At 42.0% G+C, this 14,508-nt stretch overlaps 1 protein-coding gene across 2 annotated transcripts in view; it reads left to right on the top strand.

The window, feature by feature from the left end:
- The window catches only part of ctnna2 (catenin (cadherin-associated protein), alpha 2), a 306,322-nt gene that overhangs the window by 59,647 nt on the left and 232,167 nt on the right, over nt 1–14,508 (top strand). For both annotated transcript variants that reach the window (XM_084561584.1, XM_084561583.1), the window contains one exon: nt 873–1,139. In XM_084561584.1, the coding sequence (XP_084417710.1) occupies nt 873–1,139 (267 nt within the window). The remainder of the gene's footprint in view (nt 1–872; nt 1,140–14,508) is intronic.

The raw sequence follows: 14,508 nt of genomic DNA, 5'->3' as shown, positions 1-14,508 counted from the left end.
AACTCCACAGTTAAATGCAGTTTAATCCGTTTCACATAAAAGCCATCATCTCGTTACGGCACCGATGTGATGTGATGGAACGTATTGGGATAAATATTAAAGACGACATGAGCTGCAACTCTATTTTTTTTTTTTTTTTTTTTATTTTTTTAATGCAAAACCAACTTATTTTTTCATTTTTTGTAATACTAATCATTCTGACAGTGGCAGCACATTCAGGAGGCCATGAGTTGTGTGTACTTTGTAACATAGAAATAGTAGACGTAGTGTCCATATCAGAACTTGACTCTGAACAGTAAAGCATCCAAGTGTTTTTTAAATACGACCCTAGTGTGACCAAAAAAAAAAGTTTTCCTGCAAGTTACTGAAACTGAACTCTGTCCAGCTCAGTGGCTGCTGATTTGCTGACACCGCCTTAACACTGTGTGTTGGAACAAAACCAATTCATCAACTTTTTTGTCTCATTTTTTGTTTTTTAATAGAAGATTTATTGAACTGGAACTTGCATTTTTCTGAGTTTGTTCTATTATGAATGACAGATGCTTTTAAAAGTCCCCATGTGTCTTTTTAATATCTTGAAACAACTCTGACTGTTTTCCCCTGTACATATTCACCGATCAGCATTAAAAACATTAAAACCACTGACAGGAGAAGTGAATAACATTGACCATCTTGTGATAATTCAATGTTCTGCTGGGAAACTTTTGGACCTGGCATTCATGTGGATGTTACTTAGACATGTAGCACCCACCTAGACCAGACCAGGCACCCCCACCCCATAGCAATGACGCTCCTTGATGGCAGCAGCCATCCCCAGCAGGATGACTGACTGCAACAGATTGTTTAACTGAGAACCGTTGTCACCTTTTCAGGAGCTGAAAGACCCCCAGTGTCGAGATGAGATGGCGGCTGCACGTGGGGCCCTAAAGAAAAACGCCACCATGCTGTACACGGCCTCACAGGCCTTCCTGCGTCACCCAGATGTGGCAGCCACACGTGCCAACCGAGACTACGTGTTTAAGCAGGTCCAGGAGGCCATAGGAGGCATTTCCAGCGCTGCTCAGGCCACCTCGCCCACCGACGAGAAGCACGGCCACGCTGGCATCGGAGAACTGGCTGCTGCCCTCAATGAATTTGATGTAAGTCAGACAGTGATCTGTTCTTCTTTGGAGATACTTCACTTAGCACATACACTCTACGCTCTCTATGACCTTTTCAATGTGATATTGTAATGAACACCTATATTTTCATTGTGTTTTAAAGTTCAACGAGATAAAGGTTTCTGCGAGAGAGACACTGAGAGCAGTGAGGCTTGCTTTACAGTATGCACATCAATATGATCTGACATTTCCCAGTTCCATTTTTAAGAGACCTAGGTTTCCTTCTGTCATATCCCTTTTAACTTCAACAGAGAAAGACATAAATACTTTCTGGTAAGTGCTGTTCCACAGACTAGATTCAAACTATTTCTGTTATCTAACTAACAATTATTGTTCGTTAACTCAGCCCATGATCATCTGTGAGCCAACGCACCTTATTTACCATTGGAAAGCTTAATTTCTTGAGATTAGAATGATGCACACCATTTCTGGGTACAATCATAACTACTGGTCCAGTAAGCACTGATGTCAGACCAGTCACTAAAATGTATACAATTTATCTATTGAGCCTCACAGTATTCCAAGATCAGATGGAAAAATGTGAAATGTGCAGATGCAATTATTATGTTGCCAAGGGTCCAGTAAATGTCCTCCAGTGAAGTAGTTAATCCACACCAAGCGTTTGATCTATAAAGACACAATGTAGGCTTCATCAAACTTTCACAGTTTTGGTTAGAAGCACATACTTTCCACATATTCTGGATCGTAACTTCACTTATCTTGAATGTATTAGCCAACCGTCATACCACAAATGCTCTAATCTCTGAATTTGTGTCTTGATTGACACCTCACTTGACCCAATAGACGACTGCTTACCATGTCTTTGGCATAGTTTTGGTACCCTGGTGCTATCCTTTGAAAAAATAATGTAAAATATTCATTTGAAATGGGACTAGGTAAGACTTCCAGCTGTGCTCCCATTGTGCTTTCCAGTCCACACCACCAAGTTACAGTCATTTTGAATTCAAATATTACTGAAAAAATTAGGCCGACACAAAAACTTCTTTTTCAGTCTATTACTTAGTGCCATTAGCACTGAGACAGATTCCACTGAGACAGTGATAGTTACCCATCTTTATTTAAATCCACACAACACGTCAAACTTAGTTTGTGCTTTTGAGCAGTTTAATCTGTAAACATGATTCTCTGCTGCCATCTAGTGGCCACACACTGACAGTGAACTGCTGGTACCTACTACATTTACTACTTTTTTGCTTTTAAGCACATATTGTCTTCTAGACGTTGCACCACGATCAGTCCCGCTGTGTTTCTTTACAAAAAAAAAAGTTGAAAATTGATAGTATAGGAAACCAGCAGCACTCGTTCCACTAAGGAGCAGGCTTCAGAACCGTTGTTCCAGGGCAAACCCTGTGCTTTGATTCATGTGTCAAATATTCTAAGGCATACATTTGCCCTTCAGCTTGAGTCCTGACTGATGAGGCCCAAACTGCATTAGCATATAGATTTAAGACATTTTGCTGACACGTACAGAACAACTTTAAATGAATGCTGCACCTTTTCCTTCAATTCTCCCTACACAGTACATGCACAGTGCAGCTTAAAAGTATTTGGACGCCTCAGAATTTTCTTCATTTCTGCATTAAAATGACTCAGAGCATCAGTGGACTCCTGACAGAACACAAAGAGAAGCCAATCAAACGGTAAAAGATTACATTTGTATTTCTTTAGTGCTTGTATATTATCATTTTCCTAAACCCCGAACTCCTACATACTAAATCCTCTTACTTGCCACAGCGGCCTCTGATGGAATCCGTATATCTATTGTTGTCGACTGTTTAATTTGGACCCACCTACACAGAATCTGATCAGTTGTTTGTTACAAACCCAGTTCTTACAGCTGTACCTTAGCCATAGACTTCCACCAATAGACTCGATTTTGCAGTTTTGCTCCTCTGTATTTCACCTTTTACTTTAAGGCAGTATTCTTGGGCTACCTCCTTTAGCTGCAGTTCCACAATTATTCAGAATGGAAGAAGAGGAAGATACCCAATAATATACTGCTTCTGATAGTCCCGTATTATAGCAAGTTCATTTTAAAAAATACTGCAGAGCTTGTTCACTTTGCCATCCTTGTTTCATATAATCTGAAGTAGGACGGTAACGTTGTTTTTATTAAAATTCCAATATGAATACTTCAGAAGCGGTAAAGAACGGCAGCTATTGCTGTACTCCTAACTACAGAACAGAATATGAAACACATTTATTGCACTTAGTGCAAAACTGCAATAATATTTGAAAGGCGTACCCACCAAATTTCCATCGGTACTTAGCAAGTCCATTGATGTTTGCAGAGGTTTTTTTTTTTTTTTTGTATTTCTCATATTGCATGTTTTTAATTTGTATTACCAGCCATAAAACAAGATTTTGGAAGTGCAAAGCAGTAGTTGAAAGTGGTCACTGGTTAACATGTCATAGTAACTGTGTAATTACACTGTGTGTTGGCTTCCCATTTTGCAGTTTTTCCACAACATTATAGCTTCGTAATTTAGCCACAAATGCCTCTTGGGGAAGGTAATGAAGTTAAATCAAGAGTTATACTTTAGTTTAAATGTTTATTCCCGCATATTTCCATACGCGATATAACTATAGTGATTTAGTTTTAACCATTATCAGCATGACACTCCTGTACACTATACATTGATCAGCCACAACATTGTGACCACTCAGAGAAGTAAATAACATTGACCATCTTGTGACAATACAATGTTCTGCTGGGAAACTTTTGGACCTGGCATTCATGTGGATGTTACTTAGACATGTACCACCCACCTAGACCAGACCAGGCACCCCCACACTATAGATCTCAAACTGATCAAGTATCTGTGGGATGCACTGGGACAAGCCTGATCCACAGAGGCCCCTCCCCTCAACCCACAGGACCCAAAGGCCCCCATGAACAACATTTTCTTGCCAGACAACACAGTACACCCTCAGAAGTCCCATGTCCATTCTCTGATGAGTCGCAACTGTTTTGGAGGCACAAGGGAGACCTACACAATATTAGGAAGGTGGTCATAAGGTGGTGGCTCCACCTGTAACCCACCATGTTATGCTCGATTGGTGTATATGCTCTTTTTTAAAACCAGTTTGAAGGCTGTCATCTATTATGACCACTGACAGGAGAATAATAACTGAACAACCCTCATAAAAGCAACCCTCTTGTTTTCATGGCACCTGTCAGTGGGTGGACTATATATGGCAGCAAGTGAACATTTTGTCCTCAAGCTGACATGTTAGAAGCAGGAAGACTGGACAAAAAATGCCCACAGTGAGCATGAGAGCATCTGAACAGGACCACAAAGCGGTGGAGGAAGGTGGCCTGGTCTGATGGTCACGTGGAAGACCGGGTGCGTGTGTTTCGCTTCACTGGGGATCACGTGGTGCCAGTATGCTCTGTCGGCACTAGCAGTGTGTGATGCTTTGAGAAATGTTCTGCTGGGAGACTTCAGGTCCTGCCGTTCATGTAGATGTTACTTTGACTTACTGTCATGGAAACACAATTACCTGATGGCCTCTTTTAACCTTTTGCCCTGGGTTATGTTTAGGGTCCTTGAAAGGTCAGATGTTGAGATTTTTCAGCAAAAAGGGGGCCTTTACAATATTAGGAAGGTGGTCATGATGCTATGGCTGAGCCCCAAGATTGTTAGTTTACAGTATGTGAGTGACATCTTGTGGTAATGTTTGAAAGTTACAAGAACTCTACCGACCAGTGGGTTTGAAACAGATAATAACATATCACATGAATGACTGAAGCTGTCCAGAGCTGAGGGAGTAGACACTTTTGGAGAAACTTGTTGTTGTTTCTCCTGAACCTGTTGTATTATTTTGCATGAGGGCAAGGCCTTCAGTAATCACACGGACTGTGTTTTATGTAAAACTGCCTGGCTTTTTAGAGACATGCATGATTCGATCCCATTCGGCAGGCAGGCAGCAGTTAAATGAGACAAATTGCCCTTTGCTTAGCCCTGTGTGCTTGCCTGAAGCTGGTGCATGTTTAATTCCTAACTTACCACAGAGGCAGACTATGATGAGGTCCTCTCTGAATAGTAATGAGCTGATACACTAAGCTATGAGGCACATCTTTGACTTTGTGCCTTGAGCACACATGGGTTCATGTGAGATTGTGCTTGGGGCTGAAGCACGCAGCCACATACGTCATTTAGCAGTACACTGTTTTCCTCCCTGTTTGCCTACATCCACACCGATCCCCAAGAACAGATATGTGCGCTCGCTTTGCGTTTCAGAGTGAAGCTGCTTTGAATGCTGCTGAGTTGGATGATTGTGCTTGTCTATTTTGGAGTGCTGCTCCCTGTCCTAAGTCTGCATTGATCTGGTTCTTTGACATTTCTGGAATGGTTGATGCTTGGATGGTGGACCTGACAGATTGTGATGGCTACACTGACAAACAGCTTTGAATATTGGATTTCTTCTGTGTGTGTGTGTGTGTGTGTGTCTCACTGCTTCTCACAGTCTCAGACATTACCGTCTCACAGATATGCAGATGTGTGACTAAAGGACACAATGATGTATATCAGCCTCACACATACTTAGACGTAATCTCCATCACAGTATGAGCAAGCACTTTATTTTTGGTGAGACGGAATTAAAGAACGCAGAGTACCTCTCACCATCTCTACCTCAATGCCAAGAATGTGCAGTCATCTATAAAAGCAGTAAAAACACAGGGTAATTGCTGCAGTAAATGGATTTTTCCATATTAAAAAACAAAAAAACAAAAACAAGTATATGAACTAAAACTGCCAGGAGCGTTTATGCATTACCTCCTGAACATGCCCCTGAACATGATCAGTTCCTGACACTAAAGGTTAGGCAACATTTTTACATGCGGGGGACAGAGTCAGGTCTGTATGTAGAGAGAAAGGGCATGTTATGAATAAGACTGGAAAGAGGTAATGACCTCATTTATACTTCTTTTTTTTTTTTTTAAACTGACACCCAGAATTATTTTGGAATAAGTCAGTTTAGGACACTGGGGTACACCGTCTATTTGAGAGAAAAAGCGGAGGTCAGCATCAGTTCAGATGAACTCAATTTCAGCTTTGTGTGACACATCACCCACCTTTTACCTTTAAGAGTTTGTCATTGGGTAAATTGAAAAGGCTTCTTTCAGAATGCATTCAACACATCGGGGAAAGGTTTAATTCAATAATAGTTACTTTTCCGCATCATTTTAAGTAACATTAATATTCACTATTGAATGGAATTGGCTGTGCAAGTGTTTCCAGTGATAAAAATGAGATTCATTCTACTCCCCATTGATTCGATTAAAGCTTGTCTCAACGGATGTGCATCTGCCTACTGCACTAACTATGACAGACGTATTGATAGTTGGGTTGTAAGTGATGCTGTTATAGTAACTCTATAGCAAACAATCAATATTATAAAGGATACCTAATGGACTACCACATCTATTATATAAACCTAATGAGAAGCATAACTCCTACACTGCCTTGCAGTAGGTCAGCAATAGTGACATTTTGTTCTCTTGTTACTTCAATAGTTAGTTGAAAATAACCTCTTTTGACACAAATAAAAGTGTGAATGTCAATAATAATTTTTATTATTGCCCAGTGCTAATTAGCTACTTCAAAGCCTCCTGGTCCTGATTCCTGTGTTTTCACCTTTGCACCAACCTCACCTGATTGTACTTACCTTAAAAATATCTGGAAGTGAGGGATGCAAATCTCAAACATAAAAAAATATGTTTTATTAGTGCAGACATGATAAGGGTTTGTAAAAAGCAGCATCTGAGGGGACGGTCACGTTTAAATTGGCTGTGCAGGAAAAGCTTTATGTGGAGATCTGATCTCAGCGCGAGGACAGATGGAGTCAGGGCCCTACGGAAATCTGAGAAAAGACCAGAGCACATGCACTTAGATTTTTAGGTCACAGCACAGATACACAATGCAGCGACTGTAATATAGTTAAAGAACTCAAAATAAGACAGAATTATTGTGGAAAATATTGAGCTGTACGACGAGCAGGTTTGATTATTGCAGGTTAGACGGCCGCTTCACAGATCGTAACCACAGGCTGTATGTAAAAGATGGACACGGTTCTAGTGACGTGGAGTTTTACAGTTGGTTGTCGCCATCCTGTCAATTTGGAGCTGCAAGCGACCATATTTGGATTAGAGGGAGGGGCTGGGGAGGAGCGATGGGTGGATCAGACTGAAAACCAGAGGATGTCTTAACAGTCAGCTAGATCTAATAAGAGCATAATGAGCATCATTTTTAAAGCGGAGTCTGTAAGAGCTAGTGACGGCTGCACTTTAAGCTACTTCACATTGACTTCACTTTTCCGACAGTGGGTGTTTATCAGCATGCGTTCTTGCCTGTACTTCTCTACTTGTGTTCTTGTTGACTTGTGAAACGTCAAAGTCATCACTGGCTGTCCAAGCACTGTCCCAGTTCCAAGTATGTATCTGACAAAGTATCAAGGAGGTAATCGGGAAGTAACTTGTATGGACTTTTGTCTGTCTCGTATCCCAGAATGCATTTTGTGGACGCTACCAACCCTGATGTTTACATTACAGAATGAGCGTATTACGTCCTACTGTCTGTGCTACAAAACCTACAACACAAATCCAAAGTTCGTGTATTTGGTTTTGATAAACGGCTTCTCTGTCTTTTATGTACTTGTAGACATGTCTATTTCTGAGGCCTGGTTGAACCCTGTGAGGTTTTATACACAGGGAGGAAACAGACAGGCTGTCACATTAGCCTGGTAACTGCAGAGCACATTTTAATATGCAAAAAGAATCCATCTTTTGCATCCATGTCATCCTCCCACTTTGAGCCTCCTTATCTTTGCGCAGTCACAAGTGAGAAGCACCTGATGCAGCCTTTTAAAACTGTGACTGTGTTGGTCTTTCCTGCTCGCTCACATTTGTTTGAAGTGTCACATAAAGGCATCAGCAGTGCACAGCAACAAAGTAAGTACTTCTCACAGAGACCTTTTTTTAGTATCAAGAAATACACGATACACTACGACGCGGGTAATGTAACTGAGCTGGGAAAAGCCTGCCAACTCAAGTATGAGTTATAGATGGTCTTCCTTTTATTCCTCGGCTGCTGCTGCCGCCTTCGATTAGATGGGCCAAGAGGGGTGGGGTAAAGATTGGGTTGGTGTCTTTTAACATAATTGTGATTGCATCAAAATGATTGCCTCGTCCTCGGCTTTCATTCTTCTCTCTCAACCAGCAAATTAAATTTGCCTTCTTCTGAGCAGTGATACACTATTGCACTGTTCGAGTTCAGAGCTTTATTTATTTTTTTATTATTGCGTCGAGTTTGGCCCAGTGCTTTGTCCTTTGTGTGTCACATCAGCTTTGTGCTGCTCAATGCAAACAGGTGGTCATAGGTGCAGCTGTTCACATGGATTAGCCTCAGCCTCGACCCACGCAGTAGGTTCATGCAGTGGCCAGCAGATGGCAGTGTTTAATTACTTTTAATACTTGTTCATCTTTCCGCTCTCTCATTCCCCACCCTCTCTCTGTCTTTTCCATTTTTATCCCCTTTTCCTGCAAGTCCTTAGAAACAGAGATTTTCTGTCCTGCTCAGAGGAAGAGTCTGCACCACCACGTATGGTTTTGTACCATTAATGAGATGGAAACAGTTTCCTCATTCAGAGATGTTTTCATGTATGCAGATCATTGAATTGAGCTTTGCCAAAGAAAATTCAGTGTTAGATTACCAGATACAGCTCACACGTGTTGGACAGTTATTCTTTTCTTCTCCTTTACATGACTACAAAGAGAGAATGACACAGTTGGCAGACCTTTCTTAACCCAACAACTTTTATCTACCTGACTTAAGAACACTGTGAGCAGTGCTCAGTGCCTGTAAATGTACTGTCTACACGGACAGCCTCACACACACAGACACACAAAACGCACGTTTCATTCACACACATTGCAGACATGCACACTCTGGTAGAGCAACGCTTTGAGCCTGCGGCAGAGATCCAAGTCGCATTGAATCATTTTACCATGGTTTATATTTCCATCTGCTTGTCCTCTACCTCTTTCTTCTATTTTTAGGGGGTTATTTGCACAGCGTCTTTCTCTCTCCCCCTCACCTCTGTCTTTTTTTTTTTTCCGTTCCGCTTTTTTTCTCTTTATCTCTTTTTGTTCGCATCGTCTGCTGCGTCTTGAACCTGTAGAGGTGTTTTGAAATGCTAGCATGCCTACGTGCATATTCTGAGCCCTTTTGGTAGCAGCATTTTATTTTTATGCAAAACTCCCCTCCATGTATTGCAGGGCCTGTAGTCACACTGCACCGGCGTGTGCCGGTCCTCACTCTGCATACATTATGTGCTAACTACAACCGGATTTACTTGCTAGCTCAGGGAAAGTGTGCATGACAGCCAGCCCTTTGAATCTCACTGTGGCAAGCGGTGCCTCCAAGTGTAAGTCGCTTTCTGATGCTGCATGCGTCCGTCTCCGTAGTGACAGGTAATTGGACACGTTTATTTGTATAAGATGACGCACTGAGACGTTCCTCGAATGCAGCCGATGTGGAACTGCCAATAAACATTGTGCACATTAGAACAGTGGGGGGAAGCAGATCTTCCTCTTTGTGTCTTTCACTCTTTTTTTTTTTTAATTATTTTGTTTTAATATACCCAGTTATATACCCATTTTGACAGTTTTCATTCTTTCCTTGTCAGTGTGATGGAGTTCTGTGTCTGGGTCTGTGAGCAACATGCGCAGTAGATGGTGGTCTTCATTGTTAGTGTATTACTACCCAGAGATGACCTTTGCGAAAGGCTCCGTTTGTGTATGAGATACTGCAGGACTAGGCTCAGAGACGGTGGCTGGGGAACAACCTGGCTCTAATGTATGTAGATGTATTCCTAACTGAGGGATAGCTTTCTTGGTAATTGCTATATCAATCTGTGCATTCATCCTTGCTGTCTCATTTCAGGCTCTCTCTTATTTTTCTCCCACTTTCCTCTTCGCACACGCACACACACACATGCATGCTCACGCACAGAGTCTGCCATTTCCTGCCTCTGTAGTGTCCCTCTTTCCCCTGTTTGGGACACATGGGTGTCCAACACATTCTGTAGTTACCTGTGAAATGCTGGCAGAGACCAAAGCTCATATCCTGAATGTTGCGCCTACCGACACTTTGATGGGGAAGGTCGGACATAAACATGATACCAGATGCCCAATAATGTACGGATCCACACAAGACCCCAAGCATTAATAACGCCAACCAAACACAATGCCAAGTGTCTCCGTTATCGACGACAACCCCGTTATGTTCAATAAAACTCCACTCCCACTGTCATTTTCACCTTGGCTGAGCCACGTGTTAGCCCAGAGGTACGCCGCTTAATTACAACATCCTCTGCCTACCGATTACAACGCTGCCTCATTCTCCATGGACAGATGCACCTGTCAAGAGAAATATGAATAGGCGAGCTAAGCTGAAGTAATGGGACATGACCAGGGAGATAGAGAAGTATTGGTTTGTTTGTTGCTGTTGTAGCAGTAATTAGCCACTGCCTGCCTTGTCCTGGTGGCAATAAGGCTGAAGGAGCAAGCTGTGGAGGATGCAGAGGGCGAGTGGGGGTGGTCATCGTTAAACAGGATCCATAGTAGTTACGGTCAGAGCTTATAGCCTAATGCCCATTGTGGCTCTCCAGATACTCCATATAGCACAGTTTGAAGTTTCCAGGAATTGTTCAGCTCTGCTGGTTTAGTTCTAGGTTTAGTCCTGTTAGATTAGGTCCACTGCTGTTCTGCCAGTGTGGTTTGGCAGTTTGATTGTTGATTGTTGTTTCCACACAACACAGTGAACTCACTTTGGGGCATTTATATAATATATTAGATGGTTTATCATAACAATATATCATCAAATATCCTGCTTGTCATCAGCAAAATTCACAGTTTTTCTTGGCTCGGTTTGACTGAAAGAAATGATAAACAGACTGGTTAGAGTATGTTCTGCTCTCTCTCCATATATGGACAGCCACTCTAAATTAAACAGCAATACCTCACTGCATCTTCAAGCCTTTCTCAGCATAAAACTCTTCGGACTTGATTTCTGAGTGGGTGCAGCAAATTATTTTTTATTTTGTATTTTTTTAAGGTGTCTTGCCTTCAAGTCAAGGTCTTCTCTGTCGGGGCCTCACATGCCAGCTTGCCCACTCAGCTCTCTTCAGTCTCGTAGATGCGGGGGCACGCTGGCTTCTGCGCGTAGAGTACATGTACTGTATGCAACCAAGCAGTTAGCACTGTTGCGAGTTGTCTAATGTCACCAATAGTAGCAAAGGCTAAAGTTTGTAACACACTCTCTTCTAGTCAAATTAAATGCACAAAGAGGCAAGATCTCCGCTTAAGATCCACCTGGCTGTCCTTCCTCGTCACATAACTCAGCAGTGGGAAAGGCTTTTATGACTCTCTGAAATGCACTCATTCCTCCCACACACTTTCCACTTTGACCAATAATACAGGCGTGTGTGCGTATACATTAGGGATACAGATAACGGTATCGGGTCAGATCATGCACTCACTTGTATTTATCAAATGGGTAGACAGAGGAGTACCAGTGTCTGGAAGAAGTGACCATGACACAAGTAAAGAAGACTGCAAACTATGCTCTGCAAGATGAGTAAAAGCACTTTAATACAAGCAATTTGCAAGAATATCTCTAACAGTGAAGTTTCCTAACAGCAACAACTAACTTTTTAGCAATGACTGGAGAATCAAGGAAAAAATGTCCAGAGAGAGCTCAAGATATGTTAACATGCTGAAAGCTCTTAACCAGTACATTCATACCAGCTTTTGACGAGCACAGCATGATTCTGTTGCCTCTTCCAACATCCAGCAGCATACACATTTCCCAGCCATAACCACATCACAGAAACTGTACTACCAAACCTGCCGGTCTTATTGAGAAAGTGCATCAACTGCCTGTTGCAGGAAATTTTAGCCCTCAGGTTCACCAGTGACATTTGGACTAGTGGTGTTGGCCTAATGATTTTCATCATTTGAACAGGGCAGTGGATTTATGAGGATTTGACTCCATTCATCCATCTTCTGTACCCGCTTATTCCTGTTAAGGGTCGCGGGGGAGGATTTGACTCGTGCAAAGAAATTGTTCTACAAGAAGAGCAACTTTGGCATTTACACACTAACTAAGCGACGTGTGCTTAATTAAATGCTTGAAACAGGGACATTCCAAAAAGTTATATTGGGTTATGCTGTCAAAAACTAGTAATCATATCAATACTCAGGATTGGGAAGTGCCAAAATTAAGTAAAAATCTGACAAAAGGGGGTACTGGTGTATTCTAAACACATATAAGTCCTGCTGTCCAAACTTATATATATCTGGCAGGGAACTCCTGGTGGATCTCGGACAAAACCTCAACAAATGACTGTAAATGAGCTGCTTGTCTGATTAGTATGCGTGTTGCTAAGCTAAACTCCCTGTGTGATAGAGCTGAAATGAAAAGTAGCTTCTTTTCTCTTGATATAATTCTACAGACATGATTTGTATAAACATTTTAGAAGACCTAAGACAGTGAAACTTGAACATAAGATTCCACATGTATTCTTTAGTCAGATATGTGTATCTATGACAGATGTATGTTTATCTCGTTTCTGCTGTTCTCTTCTCTCTTCTCTGTCTCTACCCGGGTGGCCTTAGGCAGATGGGTCCCTCCATATGAGCTGGGTTCTGCTCAAGGTTTCTTCCCGTTAAAAGGGAGTTTTTCCTTGCCACCGTCGCCTTTCAGGCTTGCTCTGGGGGTTTCAGGCCGGATTTTGTAAAGCGTCTTGAGACAATTTGTATCGTTATTGACGCTATATAAATAAAATTGAATTGAATTGAATTGAATTGATGTCAAAATCTCTTTGGACTTTAGCTGACATTTTTTCATCCGCATTGGACTTCTGTAAGTCCGTGAAGGTTCACAGTCATCCATGTCATGGTATATCCAGAAGCATTAAAGAAAGGCAACCGGACTTTTGAAGGTTCTGGAAGACATTTCACCACTCATCCTAGTAGTTTCTTCAGTTCTAAAGGACTGGTGGGGAGTTATAATTTAAATGGGAATATCTGTGGGTGTTGCCCATTAGAAACTCACTTGACAAGTGAGTGACTCAGGGGGCTGTTTGTCCCTGTCCTCTTCCCCTAATGAATGGCGCTCTAACAACCCATTATCAGTCAGGGGCTCCAGTCTCAAGGTGTCAATGAGGAAGAAACCTCTTGAGGACAGAAGTTAAGATTGTATTGTAAATTGATGGGATATTATGAGTCTGTTCAGACCTTGCGTTAAGATCCGTTCTGGGCGATCCATTCATGTAAAAAAAACAGGTATGTACACCCCTAGGACACACTGAGATCACACTTGAGAGATCTGATCTGACAACATTTGGAGTTGGTCTAGCTAACGTCAGGGCGGAGATCAGTCAACGTATGTTCCAAAGTCAGACACACACACATACAAGAGTGCTGTTCTCGGTTCTGGAGCAGTGGTAGAGATCCACTAGAGACATCAGCTGTTAAAATATTTTACTGCACCCCAGGTGATGTTGGGGTTTATTTGCATAGAGAGCGCGAAACTGAGATCGGATCTGGAGACACATTTTTAGACGCATGTTAATGCCAGGTCTGAACACACATACCTAAAGCTGCCATCGGATAGCCTAGATCGGCGCTTAATGCAAGTCTGAACAGGCCCTATATCTCAGTCCACCTCCTGTCTTCAGAGAAGGGCTTTCCAATTTGACATTGATGGCTTCCTTTACACCTCTTTCAAACCATCTGTCTTCTCTGGCTAAAATGTGGACATTGTTGTCTTCAAAGGAGTGTCCTTTGTCCTCCAGGTGTCCTCCAGATGTGGACCACTGAATCGTTTCCTGACTAGCTGGCTCTCCCGCGTTGGTACATGCATTTGTGGATGGGTTATTTTGTTTCCCCAACATGCGAGCCTGTACATTGGACTTTATAGCACGCAATTAGCAAAGCTATACAATTTGTCAAACGTTCAATTCACAGGTGGTGTTACTTCAGTTGGCTAGCTTCAGCTACTTGCCTTCTGTAGATAAATCAGTGGATGCAAAGAAAAGTTACTCAAGCTTTATTATTTAGCAACATTTATGTTGAAGGACAGTTGTTGACTGAAATCATAAATGGACACCTGCATATAGATTGATCTATGGAGTGAAATTCACTGCTCTTCACAGGAGCAACAGTGGAAGCTAAAATTAAAACAGCCAAAAGCCTTTGAATTAATAACACACCATCAGTTGCGTCCCACCATTCTTCACTGGGGTATTGTTCCTTTGA

The sequence above is a fragment of the Chelon labrosus genome (assembly GCF_963514085.1).
Source record: "Chelon labrosus genome assembly, chromosome: 2".
Lineage (NCBI taxonomy): Eukaryota > Metazoa > Chordata > Actinopteri > Mugiliformes > Mugilidae > Chelon > Chelon labrosus.
This window is presented reverse-complemented; position numbering and strand designations above follow the sequence as displayed.